Source organism: Argiope bruennichi, chromosome 5, assembly GCF_947563725.1.
Source record: "Argiope bruennichi chromosome 5, qqArgBrue1.1, whole genome shotgun sequence".
Classification (NCBI taxonomy): domain Eukaryota; kingdom Metazoa; phylum Arthropoda; class Arachnida; order Araneae; family Araneidae; genus Argiope; species Argiope bruennichi.
In genome coordinates, this window is record NC_079155.1 from 14,864,044 (window position 1) to 14,884,252 (window position 20,209).

Below are 20,209 nucleotides of genomic sequence, written 5' to 3' on the forward strand. Positions count from 1 at the left end.
TTTATTTCATACTATAGAAGATACATGGTTTTGATATGATATTGAGATAACTTAAAACAGTTAGTGCTAAAAAAAATTGAAACAAATTTAAATAAATACCCGACTTTTTTCATACGTCAAAAGTACCGAAAGGGTTTACGAAACCTCACTGCATAAAGAAAATAACGAAAAATTTTGCAAAAATATTGGGGTGATCGTTGCACTTTGCTTGAATGGGTTTTCTGGACACTTCAGTATTAAAAAAAAAAAAAAAGTTAAATCCATAGAAACATGACGGCAACTAGATAAAATAGTTTTGCAACAAAAAAAATCGGCAATGGGTGACCAGCCTAAAAGTTATAGCATCCATACGATTGAAAATGTACGCGATGCTACTAATCATGCCGCTAATAAAATAACACTTTCTTCTAAACAAAGCAACATATAATTTCAAAAAGTTTCAAACTAAAATTAAGAACAGATAACTGATAATTACTTTATGATACAAAATCTTTTGTTTCAAAACAGTTCATTAAAAAAACTACGGAATATAACAAAAACAATTCATTTTTAAGAATTCCAATTCTACTACATTAAAAAAGATTTTTTTTTAATACATTTTTACAAACAACAGTAAATTACAATATATACATAACAATACATTCCTCAGTTTTCATCCTCAACAACTTGGAGACAATGAGTTACGAACTCTTCAAAGAGTGGCTCTTTCATTGCTTGTTCAATGAACACGTCTGGATTCCGCGTTAAGTTCAACTCCTCCAACATTTTCCGCAAATGAGAGTTTTCTAAATCTTTCCGAACATCAGGATCATCACCTGCTCAGAACAATAAAATCTAAACTTTATTTTCTATGCTGATACTTTAATACATTTTTATAAAATGTAGCACAGTCGATTTTTTTCTTCTTTCAAAATGCAAGCTTTTAAAAAAGATTCCTGAATTTTTAATCCAAATGCAAATGAAATTAAAAGAACCGATTGATGCCATTTTAAAAAATCATATTTCTTTAGTAGGCAACCGAAAAATAAAATGTGTTCATTCTCATTATTTTCCAAGACAAAAAAAAAAAAAAATCATTTTATTTTTAATACGCTCATACAATAAAAGCAAAAAAAAAAAAAAAAAAAAAAAAAAAAATTAGAGAAAAAAACTTTTTAAATATTTTTTAATTAGCATTTGGAAACTAAAATGTCATTAAAACAATTACTTATTTAAGCATTTTTAAATAACAGCTTACAAGTCTTAATTACTATATAAAATTTCAAAAAAAAAAAAAAAAAAAAACATGTAAAGACAGCGAAACACCAGCTTAATAATAAAAGTATTCTTAATGTATAGTGTTATATTGGATACATGCACACACATTTTCATTCAAATTAATTTCCATACTTTTAAAGTTTATTGTTTGCCTAAATTATGTTCATAGATTATAAAAATTATTAAAAATCTAATCATATATTTATTAAGTGTATTAATTCTCAACTAAGAATGACATCAACCCATTGAAAAGGGGAAGGGGAGAAACTAAAATTAATAGAATATGCTACATATACCGCTCAAAACAATTAGAGTATATTGTGAGTTCTGTGTAAAACATCTATAAAATTGGCATTAACATCTATAAAATTCTATAAAAACAAAAACGAAGAGGTTAAAAAGCAAAATTACAAAATTTACAAACTTGAGAATATGCAAATTTTGTCTATGAAGTAGAAAACTACGAGTTTTAAAGGAGTGAAAAATGGCATGCTTTATGTAGAAGTAAACTGAAAACAATTGACCACATTGAATGCTTTGTAATATTGAATACGATGTCTCAGCAACATAAATCAATTAAATCGCTAGCCTGGAGGGCCATCGGTAGTTCAGAGGCCTGCCAAACGCAATCCCTTGTAGCGGAAGCGTTAGGAGTTTTTAAAGCGCCATTTCTGGACTATGAAATCAGTTTTAGGAAATTAACCAAGTTCGTTGAAGATCGGGACACGGTATAAGCCTGCAACAATACAAAATGGAGTTCGGTACTTAAAACTAACGATAAAAATAAACCGCTTTGTGAATGCTACTTTATTACAATAGCATCTTCAGTGAGATACTGGTACCAGAATTTAGAATCAAATTGTTAGACACTGATTCCACCATAAGGATTTGTATGCTCACAGACATGTGGTTTATGTTTCGTTATCCACCATGTGCTCTTCACGAACGAGTCCTGACTACAAGTGACTCTTCTTCAAAGTACAACCCAACAATAGGCAAATTCTCATTTGCAGAGAAACTGGAATAATCCTGTATTTGTGCGTGATAGTGTCCGAATTGGTGAAATGATGATCCAGGCCGATATTCATATCGATAGTCGCACTTACCGGTACAGTATCAGGAATGGAACACTAATGATGATCTAAGGATAAGATCCTCAGACTTGTTATGGTCCTGTACACAGTAGAAATCAGAGATGAATACATTCTCATGGATAGAAACCATACTGCCCTACAGAATATGTTTCAGACATCTAGGGAAAAGGTTTGCTAGTTCTTATCACTTCCAGGAACAATTCAGCAGTTGGAAAGTTCTCTTCTATGGTAGTGGGAAGGAATATCCAAGTCACTCATTGATTCCATGCCACATATATATGCAGCACTGCTTTCGCGCAGGAAAAATCATATCCCATATTGAAACTTTTTATACTTTGAAATCTTATTTTTGGTTTGTATCATGCGCTCAAATTCTGGATTTTTTTTTCCTTTACCGTCAAATATTGTGAATGAAATGTAATTAATCTTTGTTTGTTGCTTCTTTTTTTAATATTTTACAACACCTACACATCATAAAGAAGTCAAAATATTTTCTCAGCTGCAGTTTATATTCACAATCATAATATTCTACAACTGTTTTGAACAATATATATATATATATATATATATATATGCTATAAAACACAAAATTAGTGATAACAACATTTAATTTTTTTGTTATTCTTTGGTGAATAGAATGCACAAAAAACAGTAGTATAGAGAAAGTAAATGAGTAATGATACATAGTAATAATATCTTGGTTTTAAAAATGGAAAATATAATCGTTATAGCTTCGATGAAAATTAGCACTCCAGATGTCTATACTCTCTACCGCCAATGTAAAAAAGAAAAAAATATATATATATTGTTTAATAACGTAAGACAATACTTAATTTGATGTTGAGCATTTTTTAAATTGATTTTATGTGTATTTCAAGTGCTGAAAACAAATATGACTTTAGTCTTAACCCAGTTCTTATTTGTAAGATATGACAGTACCATTATTTTTAAGGTTTAGGTATTAAAATTTGTTTTAAAACATCTTTTTTTAAATCAACTTTTAAAGCATTTTAATAAACAAAAAAATATAGTAATACTTGTATTAATCTACAAAAGCTAAAATAAAATTGGGAATAATAAAATAAAAACAAAATAAAATGTTATGTTATGTTCCAATACAAAAACTACCCCCCCTCCTCCATTTCAAATGCAGCTTTGCAAATTCCTACAGTCATTTTCCCTCATATGAGTTTTCCATCCACCCCAACACTGGCTCCTCATTATATTTTAATCCTGATGAAATCGTTTACTATAAAGATTTTCATGGAAACAATCAAAATGGCTGATAATAAAGGGAACTTTAGGCTCATATTCACCCAAAATTTTTGTGCTTGCTAAGTATGCTGTTAACCAGATAATGTAGTTTGAAACCTTATGGTTGCAAAGAAATTGTTTAACAAAGACAATCTTTTTGCTCTGTCTCAATCATGGAATTCACAGAATAATAATCTTTAATAAACTGTCAGATTTGAGGGCCATTAAAAATTGCAGCTTTCAGTTATGCTGTATTTATTCAAAAGATTTTTTTTTCTGCATATGCAAAGCAAGGATTCTGCTAATCTGTTTCATTATTCCTAGTTTTATAGAGAGAAGTGAAGAGATGAGTCTCCCTCATCGGATAAAGGCTTTTAAGAATGATGTATCTTTCCCCACAACCCTATTCTCTCTCATAAGCCATTCTTTTTTTATCTGGTGGTATCGTTTAGGTCCAGATGGTATGGCAATCTCATAAACAGAAGTAAGTGTATTCCTTGGTTAACCCTTTGTTACACAAAACCATATTTAAATTTACACTAATTACTCATGGATGCTCATGAAACTTAGACTTCTCCATGACTAAATATACAATGTTCTTTCTTCAGTAATCAATGGGCATAACTCTTATTTGTTGCCATTGTACACAATTACAAACTCCACTCAAAATTTCCACACAATGTTTAGCCTAGATTTTACCAAACATTTACTAGTTTCATTGGGTGATTATATCAGGTTACAAATTTAGGTTATGTCTGTAACTCTTAATCCCCTTTTGCAATAAAATTTTACTGAAAGCATCTTCCATGACAAAAGTTCTTCAGACATTTGATTTAAAAATTACTTAAAATTTATGGCACAGGAAGAAAACAAAATCTTTTATCATTATCCAGTTCCCAATCAATAGTAACAATTAAAAAACGTATTTAGAAATGAATAAATGTCATTAACAATTCTCATATATGAGAATTATTATGATGATTTATCTCTCTCTATATATAAGTAATGTATATATATTCTTAGAGAGAGCAAATATGAAGATATTTGAATTCACAATAATATTATAAATAAAGATATAACAATCATGTTGAATTATACATTAGTTACAAACTGATAATGAAAATTCATAAATTTTAAACTTTTTCCATTGCATGACTAAGCCAAAATTTAATAAGAAGCATCCCATATATGTGATGCTATTACTTATTTATTTATTCTTTCATTATTTATTTTATATTAAAAGATTAAGCTGAAATTTCGACAATGAGAAAGAGAATCATAATTTGCCATAATGTGCATAATATATCATAATACAGGAAGTTTAATTTAGCAAAAGAAACAAATTTCAGGATTTCTATAAAATCCTGCAAAAATGTCTAAAGCATCTTTTATATTGAGTACATACTTAACATACCATTTTCTGGGATTAGATGAAAATATAAATTGCACAATCTACATTAAATTACACCACATCAGCCTGAAAATTATGAATAATGACATTGTTTGGCAGTGAAAATTTTATAATGCCATAATGATATATTGATTTTGAAATACAAAACTAAAATATACATATGTATAGGTGATTCTGGAAAGTACAGTAGATTCCCGATTATCCGCGCCTGCCGGATGAAGTTCTTTTTTTTTTTTTTTTTGCTTCCAAGCAAAGAGAAAATGATTCCAAAGCAAGAAGCAAACACAAATGACTGATTTCTTCAAAAAGGTGTAGTTTTACAGTTATGCTTTTGTAATTACATAATACATTACAGTATTAAAACAGTACATATGTATTAATTTTTCTGTGTATCCTTGATGCCTCTCGTAAGTACAAAGCACTTTTCTGTTTTCATTAACAAAATACATTTTAGATTAGTTTTGAGTGATATATTAAAATATTAAGCGTTAGTTAAACATTTCCTGCTGTTTATTTTACGTTTTATTGTACATAAAACGATTTTTCAAAGTTAGAATGACTGTTTTCTATTTTGCTATACCCGTTTTTAGCTTTTTTCGGATTATCCGCAATTTTTGTTATCCGCCGCGGCCTTGAAACCCAATTCCGCGGATAATCGGGAGTGTACTGTAAATCACTGAACAATAAACAAGATGATTGTAATTCTGCTGAATAAGTACATTGATCAAATATGTACAAATAAAAGTGGAGTTCCATAAAATGTAAAAAACAGTGCTGTTTAGAATACCTTTTTGGTAAGATGAAGCCCCATAAACTGCAAATGATTGACTAAGTAAGCATTTTACAAATGTGCTAATATAATATAGAGCTCCATTGTTGATTAATATATATATATATATATGCCACCTAGGATGTTTACATTGAGAATATACTTCTTGTTAAAAGTGAGATGTCATAAATTTTCTTAACATGAACATATACTGTTTAACAACGGCTTGTAAAACCCTCCATGCTTTTGTGCATGCATTAGAATGGATTTAATTTGACAAAATAGGGGTGAGAGAAAAGATGAAAGGAGGAGATGTTTACGTTTAACAATGAAGACTCGCGATTTTATGAGACGTAAACATTACGGATAATTAGTAATACAGAAGGAAAACGGTACTAATGTACATTAAAATATTTCAGAGCCATTTTTATTTAATGTAAGGGGCATAAATATTAAATTATGATGAATAAATAAAAATTTCTGATCTTAAAATTTGGTAATTACTTTTTTACAAAATAATAATGATCTTTTTTATATTAAAATGCTACTTTTTTATGTTATTAAATTTTTTCAGCAATATTTTGATTCCCCATTTTTTTTTTTTTTTTACTTCTTGGTCACAATATTTAATGATATTATGTAAAATTTTCTTCATAACACTCCTGAAGGCTTTTCTACCACTTGACCTAGCCATACCAATACAAAATTTTGAGTTAATATGAAATGCGGTCAGAAATAACACAACACTCATGTATACGTAAAAAAAAAAAAAAAAACTGAACTAAAAAATATCTCATGGGAGAAATTCAAGGTTAAAGGTGAATATAGGAAATGCACTCATCGTTCTGCATCTCGCCCCTTAATGAGATGCAATCGTCGAAATGTGGTCGTCTCAGAATCCGTTGACAAACAATACAGGTGGCTACTATGAGTATCAACAACTCAAAATTGCTCCTCAAAAAATAAAGATCAAATCATAGCATTAATGATAAAATATGCAAAACATAATTAAACGGTCAATTTGCTATAAAATTTGATGAACAATGTTCGTTATTTCTAGCAACAAAATTCGGTAGTTTTGCATGGTGACAGTTCCATTTAGGTAAAAATGGGTCACACCCATTCCCAAATTGTTCCTCAAGTAAGCAATCATGCAAAAACTATTTAGTCAACTCCTTTGTAGATGGGGCTAGATTAAACCCTGTAGAGAGTTAATAGACAATACAAATTTCAAGGTCACCTTTCTTCTACCTAGCATCTAAAATCAGATTTTTTTTTTAGTGATTGTAATTTAATGCCTTTAAATGTGCACTAACAAATATTATAAAATAAATTTAAGTTACATAACATTCAACTGCAAATGAATTTCAGGGAAACAAATTTCAGTATCAATTTAAAAAATAATTTAAATTTGTAAGCGATTTTAAGCACTTAATGCATAAAGCCAAGCATGATTCGGATACGAATTAATGGCAAATTTTTGCAAGCCTAAGTTCATCTCGGGTGTTTAAAATTTCATGGTTACTCTTCTATGCAGCAATGAATGTAGCTCGGACATTTACATATACATAAGATATAGAATCTATAATCAATAATTATGTTTTCGTGAGAAAAAAAATGTGCATTAAAGGGTTAATAAAAAGGTTGCAAGGCTGTTTTAATACAATCTAAATGCTTTTATATTTACTTTGATATTTAAATATAGAGCACAAGGAAAATGTTGTTTTTGATACAGCAACTTTCAGCTGAATGCAATAGAAATGACCTATGAATGTATTCATTCAACAATTCCATTGTCTAACCATTAAAAAAAGTTTGAAACTTCAAAGAATTCTACAGTATTCTGTTGCTTTTATATACAGTTTTTACATTTAGTTTGAAATTTAAAGAGCATTAGTCCTCAATCATAAAACAACAATCTGTCGTAACCATTTATAATCAGTTTAATAAATACAAATATAATATTATAAATATTTTTAAATTTGACATTTAAACTAATTCAGCTGATACTAATATAATATATAGCAATTCTAAAATTCTTTTAAATTAAAAATTCATAATATATTTTTGCATCCTATATACTTACGTAAAAGATTTAACTTTTCAGGTTTCACTGTATCCTCAGTTTCAAACTCATATGGTTGCTCTAAATAAATAAATAATAATTTCAGTTTATCAAAATGGTAGTCAAAATATTAGAAGAGCTAGTTTATTACTATTATTTTCAAACGTACAAAAGCAAAACTTGGAAAATATGCAAAAAATTGTTCACATTTTCTGAAAGCAAATTTAATAAATCACTGTATTGCATATTTATCACAATTATTATATAAACATATATATACTAAATGTGTAAATGCATCAAATTTATCTCTAAATCATTAATAAGTGATATTACAAATGAAAATACAATATTAAATGACACTAATAAATGAATTAACTCTTAAATATATTTTTAATTATTCTTTAATTTATTTCTTAAGTTACTTAACATTTCATGGACAATGAAAACATGTTTTAAAAGAAATTAAGTTCTTGGGGACAAAAATAAGTACTTTTAAAATAAATGTCTTCTTAAGTAAGCCTTTGAAACAAGCTAATCATTAGTAACATAAATATGCATTCAAATGCTGAGACACAAACATTTGAAATAAATTTAACTGCATCCCCTGCAATTTAACAAAACAACAATGTAATCGTAATAACAAAACAATGAAAATCGTAGGCCTAATTTTTTTTTAAAAAAAATTGTCTCAAACTGATTTTATTTTTTACTGATAAATAATTACACAGATATGAAAAGGTAACCCTAAGATAAGAGTCAAAATTTAGTTTTTGAAAAAAATCTTTAATAGATGCCTTGCTTTCTTCATTTAATTACAATGAAAGAAAACTAGGTCAGATAGTAGATTGTTGAGAACTGGATAATTGGGTGTGTACTATATATATATATTTATGGTGCTGTTTTATGCATATATATATATTTATATATAGAAATTTATTTATGGTGCTGTATATATATATATATATATATATATATATATATACATACAGCACCATAAATAAATTTCTTGCTCAGGGACATTTGTAACTAAAAACTTATGAAGGAAGTGAAGCTACATTTTATATACAGGTTATGGAACATAAAGTCCACACACATAAAGAGTCACTAGTAAAAAAGACTTCCAAACTGCACAGAATGATTCAAGTCATATTCAAGTCATTAAAAAAAATACGCATTCAGAGATGAATGACTTGCAGAATGAAATTCATAGAATATAATCTTTTTATTAGTCAGCATTAGAATCAACTGGCCAAAGAGCAACTTTTTCAACACTGTCTGCATGTAAATTCTGGTACATCGCTTTGGATGGGTGGAGATTTATCTCTTACATTATAGGGAAAGTTATTTTATGCCATCCTATATATATTAATGATGCAAAGGGTACTTTAAAAAGTACTTACCTTCAACTGGTGGTTTTTGTTCAACAACAGGTTCTGGTTTTACACAAGTCTCACTTGATTTATGAGTTTTAAAACATGCCACACAACAACTAAAACATTTTTAAAAAACCATTGTAATTAGTAACAAATTATATACAACTTGCTCTTTTGTCTCAGACATGCAAGACAGAAATAATATTTAAATATATTTAAATAAAAATGCAGATATAAAGAAATCAAAAAATTATTAAAAACAACTAAAACACTTAGTAAAGATACATGTCACAAATAAAAACAGAATATTCTTTTGTATAAAATTCTAAATAGCATAAAATTAGACACTGCTGTAATAAAGGATACAAAGTTTTATGCTGAATGTACACTATACATAAAAAATTAAATTTTAAAACTGCTAGTATTCAATAAGCTAATACATGCAAAAAAATTTGATTGAATTATGCACTCTATCTTTATTTTCAATTCTATCAAAAATTACAGAATAACATATGCTTTTCATCAATGAGAATATAATTATGGTAAATGTATGGCTTAATGTATTGTAAAATACTTTTTAAAAAAAATACCAATAGATGATTAGTTTTCAGGAGTTCTATGATTTTCTAAGAAAATATATGCATAATGATAACTTTCATTTAATAATCAGCAGTAATTTTTGGTAAAAAGATCTTATAATCACAAAGACAACAAGTGTTAAGCAGTACTTTGACACCTGTATATTATTTTAAACAAAAACATTTGAAACAAAACATTGCTTTAAAACAATATTTGCTAACTATAACTGCATTTTAGTACACATTATTCATCTTTAAAAAGCAGCTATTCGTAATTATACAGAAAAAAACACATTTATTTGATTTCGAAAATGCAATTTTCTTTCAAATTATGTAAAAACTACTTCAAGCCTAATTTAGGCACATAATGAAATAAATATTCACATTACTTAACAATTACCATGTATAATAGTTATCCAAAGATAATAGCTGAACAAATAAAATAATTCCTTTTGCCTACATTAAAATTCAATTAAAACATTTACCCAAACACATGAAAAAAATAGTAGCTGCATTTTTATTTTCTGCACTCTTTTTCTGATGAATACTTACAATTTGATGAGACATACTGGACATTTATATTTTGAAGCACTTTTTTTACAAACTTCACATGCTTCTCCTAAAGCCATTCCTATACAAGAAAAGAAAACATGGGTTAACGACAAATACTGCAAACCCTTGCCAAATACAAGGTTGCCTTGTAGAAATATTGCACACATGGTAAATTTAAATTTTATAAAAGCAACTTTCTATGAAAAAAAAAAATCTTTTAAGTCAAATTAGAAATGTATTATTTAAACAAAGGTTATAATTTGATATTAATAGCGGCCAAAATGTGCAAAGAAAAAATTTCACAAAATTATAAAATTGAAGTGCATTAATATTTATTATGAAAAATTTTGAATGTATAAATCACATGCTATATAGTTTGATGATTGAAATCATCAAATTAGTGAAATTTTTAACTTTTTGGTTACAACTGATAAGTACCAAAGAAAGATAAATATTGTTATCATTAAATGGGAAAAAACAATAAAGATTAACTTAATAAACCTTTTTTAATAAAAATTTTGTTGCTGCATAATCAGTAAGTATATGATAAAAGGGTTTCTTTCAGCAGATGAGTTTTATTTGGGACAGAGACTGATTCAAATCTGTAAACGTTTTACAGAAAGAAGAACAGTATTTTTCAATGACTTTCAAAAAATATTTCCTTTTATACTCTTCAGGATCCATCTTTATTGTAAAATCAATCAATTCTTCCAATTAAAAAATAAAAACGTTAAACTCTGTGTAAGTTGGAGGCGCTTTATCTACTTCGTCTTCTTCCCAATTTGAAAATAATCCGAAGCCAAATGCATTTACAATTTGTATGGTTTCTCTCGTTTCATTTTCCATGAACAAAAAAAATCTTTTCAAAATTTTGAAAACTTCAGTCGATGCTCAGAAGATTACCACATATGAATGAAATTCTAGTATTCAGCATATTAAATGGAAACATGATAGCAGATCGCATAATTACCCTCTGAAAATCCGCAATAAGCAAAGGTTTACTGTAAAGACCAAGGTACAAAATCTCCCACTAAACATAAATAAGTATATTAATATAATTGTACATAATTAATGAACTTGCGTTTGACTAATTGAGTATTTACCTTATTCCAACTTATTTAAAATCTATGTGTGTTGGTTTCAATAACGACGGATGATAGCAGATAAAAATAAAATTTCAAAAATAGTAAATGCACCTTGCGATAAACTATAACATCGAATAATACAAACAGTGAGGGAAAGAGTGCAAATGCGAAAAGGTTACAGTTAATATTTATCCAAATACTTCAGGGCTTGAATGAAGACAAACACACGTGGTAGAAGAAATTGTAAACAAAACAGAACAATTTTGTTCACTCACGAACTGTTTCTCAAACCCGGATCTACTAACTGAACGAAAGTAGTGGATTATCATGCACGTTTCTCTCCAATTACCCATTCGCAATCGAAAAGAATCTATGCTGATTTTTTTCAATTTCGGGTCTGATCTAAAAAAAATTATCTGCAAATTTAAATGAAAAAAATGATTGAGAAATTTAGGAAGGTTTATCCATATGATGGGAGCAATGCTGCAATTCGATGGAGGGCGGGGGGATTTAAGGATGAGCTTACTATAGAAAGGAACCTTTGCAGCAAACCCGAAGCAGGCGACCGTTTGATAATCTATCAATGTCCATATCAGTTGTGTCGATTAGCAAATATGGGTTCTTTCCTACTGGAATGTGTAACAGTAGAATTTTAAAAACTTGTGAGTGTGAAGACAGTTTTACGTTAATCAATGCTATTTTTTATAAGCATGACTGTGGTAAGATATGATATACTACTTTTGAAAGGAATCGGCGTGTTTTTGTAATCCACATATTGTAGATGAGACTTAAAACACCGGTAAATTAGTTGCATTGAATGAAATCATGTATAAAGAATCTAATGGAATGATGGGATTCATGCGAAAAATTCCAGTTTTTTTTTTTTTTTTTTTTTTTTTTTTTAAATAAAGTATATGGGGTAATAAATGTTTTGGGATATGTATAAAAAAAAGGTTTTTATTATTGCATGGAAAATTTTTAATAACAATAAGAAAGTCTGAAAATAAAAAAATCTTTCAATATTACACATCTATCATGTTTATCTTTTTAATTAACTCACAGATTCTTATGTTAAAATAAAATAATAGTCTATATTATTTCAAAAATAAAATTACATTTATTTATCATTTAATTATAATAAAAGAGACAATATTCTATTTTTACCGTAAAACGAATAGAATATCCGGAAAGAGAAGAAAAAGCGTTTTTCATGTATTATGCTGCTTTTAAAAACAATGGGGTCAATTCATGTGTATTATTCTTCAGTAAGACTGAAATGGGCTCAATTCATGTGACGTAAAAGTCACATGTCATGTACTTGAGCATGGCATTTATGTTTCATCCGCACCGCTTTCGTCGATCAGTCTGCCATTAACGTTCTCCGCCAAGTATGAAGCGGATTTTTTGTTTTCATTTGAAGTTATAATTTTTGAGTCATTTTCTTTCCTCTTATTATGTGTTAACAGAGGAAATACTGGTGTGCTGATGGATGCATGCTTTAATGCGAAACACAAGAGTGACTGTCATGATAAAATGTTTTCTTATTTTCCTTTCAACAATCCTGACTTGGGTATAGATTTAGCTTTGGTATAGATTTTTTCAAGCCATCGAAGTAAGTGATATGCTCCGATCATTTTGAAGAATTCCTTCAGTGTGTGTCCATTTATTAAATATAGCTGTTCCAGCAATTTGTTAGAAAAACTCAAACTTGCCGTCAAAAACAATCAAACAAAATCGTGAGTGCATTTCTAATTTACTTTATTCACATTTGATGAAATTTCTGATAATTTTGAATATAATTAGAAGGTTTTAAAATGTTTACATGAATATAATATTGCATTTTTTTACAAAATCTTATCTAAATTTAATTAATGTAAGTGAACAAACTCCTGTTTCAAAAATAACAACTGCTAATTTAGGTAGAAGTGAATATTACTAGTTTTCTAATTGCATTTGCAGATTTGTGATGGATTCAAAGTGAATTTATATTAAACAACTTTTCTATTGTTAAAAATGAATATCAATAGTTTATTGTATTTAAACTGAAATTGACTGTTATCATAATATCCTGTTATAACACTGTGCACCTCAGTGATTTCTTTTTAATAAATAAAGGTCTTTTCGTTGAAAATCAATTTCCATATCAGCATTTATATAATTTTTATTCCCAACTTCATTGCTACATGCATGTTTCCCTTTTTTTTTTTTTTTTTTTTAAATTTCTTTAACCTATCAATTTTGAATTGTCAAATTCTGTGAAAGCATAAAAGTATTTCTTTCAACTCCTCTTTATATCCTATTTAACTTCTCTCTCTCTCTGTGTGTATATATATATATATCATGACCTTATTCTTGTTTATTAAATTTACTGTATTGTATGTGTTTGTTTTATTTTATGATATTTATTCAATGTAACTTTAGCATTTAAAAAAATTTCATAAATGTTCTGCTTTAAAAGGACATTGTTCAACATTATGTTTTTATTAGTGATAAAAAAAAACTCTTCTTTAGTATCTAGGATGTTTCTGTTGAATAAAATTGATTTCATCATTTACATTGACATTCTTGTCATACTGTGTTTATATTATTTCTAAGTGTCTAGAAAAAATAAATGTTGATAAATAGTAAATATTTTTTTTTTTTAGTTTTTTGAATTAGTGAGTACATTGAAACATACATTTGATCATATTTTTTCAAATAATTATCACATATATTTTATCTCTCTCTCTCCATATATATATATATATTTGTAACGTGTAAATAAAAATTATGAAAGTGTGATTTTGTTGGTTTTTCTTTAATGATTTCTACAAATTAAAATGAAATTATTTATTCATAAGTTGCATAGATTTAAAAAAAGGTATCCATACCTTTTAAATTTCATAATTTGAAATTGTAAACATAATTTATTCAATATATACTAATTTGAGTTTCATGTTCTTTCCTCTGAGCAAACTGAAAACATCAAAGTCTCAATATTTATAAAAGTAATTACATAAGAAAAAAAAATGTAATAATTTTATTAGTAAGCTTTAAAATATTAACTTGTCTAAGAGTAATAATTATTTTTAAAAAGAACTAACTGGGGAGGGGGGAACTATATTCATAAGATTCAACATTCAATAATATTTAAATAGTATGTAAAAAAGAACATATGTAATTTTTCAAAAACACTGCCATAGTCATTTGACAAAATGTATCCTTCGGATAAAAAAGGGAGTGGGGGAAGGATATGGGAAAGGAAAGAATAAAGCGGCACCAAACGAATTAAAAAGCGATGTTAATTAAGTATGCAAAAACAATAATTCCATTGAAAATACTAATTAAAATTTTAATATAAGAAATAAAATTATATAACTAAGAAAATTGGGAGAAAATAATTCAAAATAATATCTTTAAAAAAAATCAGAAGTTTTTAATAATTGATCGGCTAGCGTAATATTTACTAAATAATGGTTTCGTCAACGTTATCGGCAGACATCAAGTCATGCGCAGAACGGTTGAAAATTTAACGGAAGCGGTTTGTTTGGTACCAACACGCGACCGTGAAATGACCCCATAGAAAGATGTGCCATTGTTATGCTGATGGAAGAATTGTTTTGTCTTTTGATTCATGTTCTTGAATAAATTGGAAATTGGCATGTTAAACATTTGTCTGCTCGAACCGACATTTTTTTAAATTCAGTGAGAAAATCCGATTTTGTCATTACTTTATTTTCGATAGAAAAAATAATCTCCCTTGCGTTGTAATTACCTGTAAATTTGTAAGACAGTAGATTTCATTGCTGAAATAGGGCTACAATATTTCTGATTTGCAGTCAATTGCTGATTCTCCCGTGGGTCATGATTAGAGATGGTCTTCAATTCTATTTTCCTAAAATCAGAATCCGTTTTAAAACAAATGCTTAGATGAAGACCATAGAATTACTCAATTTTGCTTATGTTATTGAAACTATACTTTTGTTGTGACAAAAAGTAATTAATCAAACTTGCTTTACCATGACAATTATATCCTGGTTAGATATATGTACTGAGATATGAATAAATAGAATCAGTGAATCATTATTTGAATTTATCTAGTAATCAGTCACCGTATTTATAAAAAATTTTTGAAGTGTCATCAAGTGATGGGCTACACAATCAAAAACACATTACAATGGCAATCAATATTATCAATAATAGCTGTCTTCGAAGTTTCGATGATATTAATATAGCCATGTGGACCAATTTTGGTGAAATACATGCTATAAAAGTTAAAGTTAATGCCATGTTAAATTACAATTTCATAATAATTTATTGAGCATTCTGATTGGTTAGGTATATTTCTCAAGTGGCAAAATTAATTAGAGTACTCTATATTAATTTTATTTTGCAATATCTCTCGAATATGGAAGTGGATGTGGCAGTCGATCATTAATGAGATATTTTGGGACCATGACTTTTCTTTTCAAATAAAAATCTGTACATTTCGGTGGTTGAGATTTCGAATTTCATCAAGGTATTTTTTTCGCTCAACACAACCGTGAAGAAGTGCTTTGAATAACTTTCCCAAGTATTTATTCACAAAAAAGGATGTTTCTTGATTGTGCAGATATCAATAATGACTGCTAAGCATTGCAGGTATCAGACATTAAGCAATGCTTTCTAGCTTTTGATGTTGTTTCATCTCATTAAATAATTTAGACAGTATTCTTGAGCAACAGCTGGTTTCAATCTTAAATAAATGCAACTCAGTTTTTTTGGCCAGACTAAAAAAAAATTATTCGTAGATATCTAGATTATCATAACTTTGAGAGAAAAGTGATTAGCATTATCACTTGCCCAAGATCTGGCAGGACTGAAATCCCCCCAGAGGGAAGTTTCTCCAGCCTGCATTCCTCAATCTAAATGGCAAAGATATTTCTAAAATGCAACAATATGATTAAAGTGCTTCAAAATTTTGAATCCCACTTACAGCTATGATTTCTTGACCAGAAATTCAGGGTCAATCCAAATAAATATGTATGTATCAGTTTTATTATAAAACGATGTATGCAACAATAATACCAATTTTAAATATATTGCCAATCCATCTCTTGAGTCAATAAATACAAGTAACTGAGATTGTCAAATTGATGTTCTAAAAATAATCACTAAAATTGATTGTTGTTCTAAATTGACGTTCCGATTAATAATCACTAAGTGACTAATATTCATCCGAATCAACCAATGGCTAAAAAAAGAGAACTGATAATCAATAACATACACTTGTTTTGCAAATCTATCATTCAGGCAGCTTCATTTTACGGCAAAAGTCATCAAGAAGTTAAAAAATTTGCAAGAATATTAAAACTAGCAGTTAATGAGAATCACAAAATGTCCATGCTATGTAAGATATCAAATCTTGCATAAAGATTTTAAAATTAAACCCACTTTAGAATATATTAATGCTATTTCATTCAAATTAAAAAAAAATAACTACCTCAGATACAAACTTTTTCAGTATTTTCCTGTACGATCCTATTTTCTCTAGCTCCCTAAAACAGCCTCCTGCAATTTTGGAATTCATTCCATTCATTTGATTCCTGCATTCATTTTATTTTTTCCCACAACAGTTAAAAAACTGTATGTTGTTTCTCAATCAAGTTGCAAATCTGAGGGTCTTTTCTAATTTTTAAAAATTATCTTTAATATATTCATAACTAGCAGCAATATATTATAGATAATAACATACTAGTGAATACCTAATTACTATCAACTATTCACCAACATTTTGCTCAACTAATGAACATTTTCTTTATTACATCATAGTGATCTTTTCCTTTCACTAATTTAAAAGGTTTTATTTTATGATAAATATTTTCTCTTTTCACAAGGAATTATTCAACAAAGCAAGTATTAAATTTTTGTTGTTTCTTTTTCTCAGTAAAATAAAAAAATAAACAAACAAACAAACTTAATAATTAATTAGTTTAAATTGCAATCATCAATTCACAAAAAGCTAAATCAATATAGATTAGACAAATTCTGCTTATGCAATTGAATGAAAAAATAGTCCTGCTTGATTCTATTGACCGAGCAAATTAAAATAAATATAAGAAATTATATAAAATATAGTTGTAAACAATATTTCTTCACCACAAGTTCAAAACTAAAAAGAAAAATAAATCATAAAATTTCAATATTTAATTAGAAAATATTTAGGAGAAAATAATTGTATCTAAATTGCCAGAAAATAAATAATTTTCATGCTCTTACTATTACAGATTTCCTTGGAATGTATAAAAATTGACACTGGTTATTCGGCAATTATCGCATGAGCAAGAATCGACCTTTATTCTGATGCGATAGTGTAAGATTCTCATCTTATTAGTAGAACATTCCAAGTTTGACTCTATTACCATACAAAAAATGGGTATGAAGAAAGAACATAAAATATCTTCAAACCAAAAATAAATAATGCAAAGACTTTAAAAATTCATTAATAATATCTAATTGAGTCCTGATAATTTCTTAGCCTTCTTTGATAAACAGTTATTTTTCTGAATATGAAATTGTACACTAGAAGTAACTAAAAATTTTTGTCTTGGTAAACTGGCAGACAAAAATAGATTCCTTATCATCTAAGTTATTGTTTTCAATCTTTAGACAACAAAAAAATAAATAAATAAATAAAAAATTACATTTTGTGGCAATTATAGATAATCATTTTATTGCAATCATACAATTCAGTATATATTGCAAAATAAATAATATTAAAGTAGCAAATATTATAAAAATATTTGCTATTTTTACAAAATTTATATTATTGAAATGTTTTGAAGTTATTAAGCAAATGCCAAATATTTATATCAATTGGCAAAAACTAAAAATTTATCTCAGTGTTTTAAATATATTTGAGGAAATTAACAATCATTTGCAATTATTCTTCATTCAATTAAATGCAAAGAATATTATTTTATTGATATATGAAGAGAATATAATAATATTTATAGAAAGTACAAATTTATAATCTGATTTTTCAATTATATTGAGGGGAAAATCATCCATTTTTCTTAATTATTGTTGGAATTAAGATCCTATCTGTTGCACTTTGAATATTTAATGAGAATATTCAAGTATATTCATAATATTTTTATAACTATTAACTAGAATAAAGGGGATTATTTTAAAAAAAAAGAAATATTTTTAAAAAGTTCATATTTGCATATCAACTGAATGCCACTGACAAGCTTAAGGCTTAACTGCATGCCATTAGCAAACATAATATACTAATATAATATCTCTGATGCTCTTTTTTTGATGAGTATTCCATATGTTGTTATATGTTTAATACAAATACCCATATTCGTGAAAAGGTATAGTGTTTACTTTTAAAAATATTATATGCCTTAGTAACATAACAAAAGCTCCGGAATAACAAATAATTCATTTAAGAAATGTATTAATCAAACAAAACTTATGTTTATTACACAAAATATGCAGCATTTTATAAAAAATTATTCTTTATATAAAGAATATTGCAAAATATAATTGACATCCGGCTAGCAAATTGGTTGAATCGTCATAACAGTATAGTTTCATGATATTTTCTTTAATCTCCGACAGATCTTAGTAAAATTTAAAAAAGTCTATTATCTAAGAAACAAGCAACTGTCAAATGTCTTGCAATCATTAAGTATTTAAGCGATTTTTCACTTTTGCATACACTGTCGCAAAGAAAATACAACTTTTGAAAATAATTTGATTTATATTGGGAAGAGAAATGACCATACAATAGAACCTGGCATATGTCAACATATGGTGCCCAGTTGTAATTTTTTTTTATATTATAGTAGTTAGATTAGTGAATTTTAATAGATATGATTAAAATTTTTTTCTGTCTAGTCAGGAAAGATAGTATATGATTCTTCTACTTAACTGGAAAAATAAAGTATACAAATTCCTACTCTTATTTCCAATAAAATGATAAAATATATTCAAAAGAACTAGAAAAACATGAAGTTTCAGGAAATTTTTAAGATAATCCTTTTTATAATGTTGAAACTAAATCTTTCTCCTTCTTTACTTTTATATTATAAAATTTATTCAAGCTGCAATTCTTTAGTCCAGATGCCTTTAAACAATTTTGAAATATGGAAATAAAATAAAGGTAGATGTTTTATTTATTTTCAAAATTGAAAATTTATTCAAAATTATATGTTGGAAATCTCATTTTAGCTCCTAACTTTTAAATAATACAATACAAAAGTTGACTTAATGAGGCACTAATTTGACAAATATATTTTTTTTCTATCTTCAACATTAAGTTATAGGGAAATGAAAATTTCTACCATCTTTGAGCAAGATGACCCATCTACACACTCATCTGAAATTTTTACATTCTTAACAGCATATCCCAAGACAATTAAAATTCAATCAAACTTATTTCAGTTAATTAGATAACATGGCAAAGTATTATATGTATATGATCTATAAAAACTTTTGAAGGAAGGTTCATTTTGCATTCTAGGGACCTTGATTGGTGAAGATCGGTAGAAATTTTCGAGAAGTCAGGTCATGAGAACCATTTGCAATAATAGGTAATTTTTTTTATAAGGAATCTACCTAAAATATCAGAAAACATCCTTAATTCTCTGCCTTAACAACAGTTTGATTTATATTTTAATACCTTTGCCATGAATGTTGCAAGGTTTGATGTTCCTCCTCCCACAAAATTTTTTTAATACTCTACATTCTACTGTAGCAAGTGTTATACACCTATATCCTCTATTTTTTTTTTCCAATAATGA

General features: G+C 27.5%; 1 protein-coding gene across 2 annotated transcripts; it reads right to left on the reverse strand.

Moving 5' to 3' along the window:
• Positions 1-574: 574 nt before the first annotated feature.
• LOC129969427 (zinc finger HIT domain-containing protein 3-like) lies at positions 575-11,653 on the reverse strand. Of its 2 annotated transcripts, none has more exons than XM_056083994.1 (5): positions 11,457-11,653; positions 10,354-10,432; positions 9,251-9,339; positions 7,872-7,931; positions 575-815 (listed from the first exon to the last, which is right to left on the reverse strand). In XM_056083994.1, exons 2-5 carry the CDS (start codon positions 10,428-10,430, stop codon positions 646-648), a joined length of 396 nt encoding a protein of 131 aa, XP_055939969.1. In that variant the 5' UTR covers positions 10,431-10,432; positions 11,457-11,653; the 3' UTR covers positions 575-645. The 2 variants fall into 2 exon arrangements, with proteins under 2 accessions (XP_055939969.1, XP_055939970.1); XM_056083995.1 differs by lacking the exon at positions 11,457-11,653 and adding an exon at positions 11,324-11,344.
• Positions 11,654-20,209: the final 8,556 nt, after the last annotated feature.

Excerpts from the sequence above, each read along its gene's own strand:
- LOC129969427 (XM_056083994.1), bottom strand. The coding sequence starts at position 10,430 with ATGGCTTTAGGAGAAGCATGTGAAGTTTGTAAAAAAAGTGCTTCAAAA. Across the intron at positions 7,932-9,250 it reads ACAAAAACCACCAGTTGAAG|AGCAACCATATGAGTTTGAA; the intron begins GTAAGTACTTTT and ends TTATTTATTTAG. Across the intron at positions 816-7,871 it reads TGAAAAGTTAAATCTTTTAC|GTGATGATCCTGATGTTCGG; the intron begins GTAAGTATATAG and ends TGTTCTGAGCAG.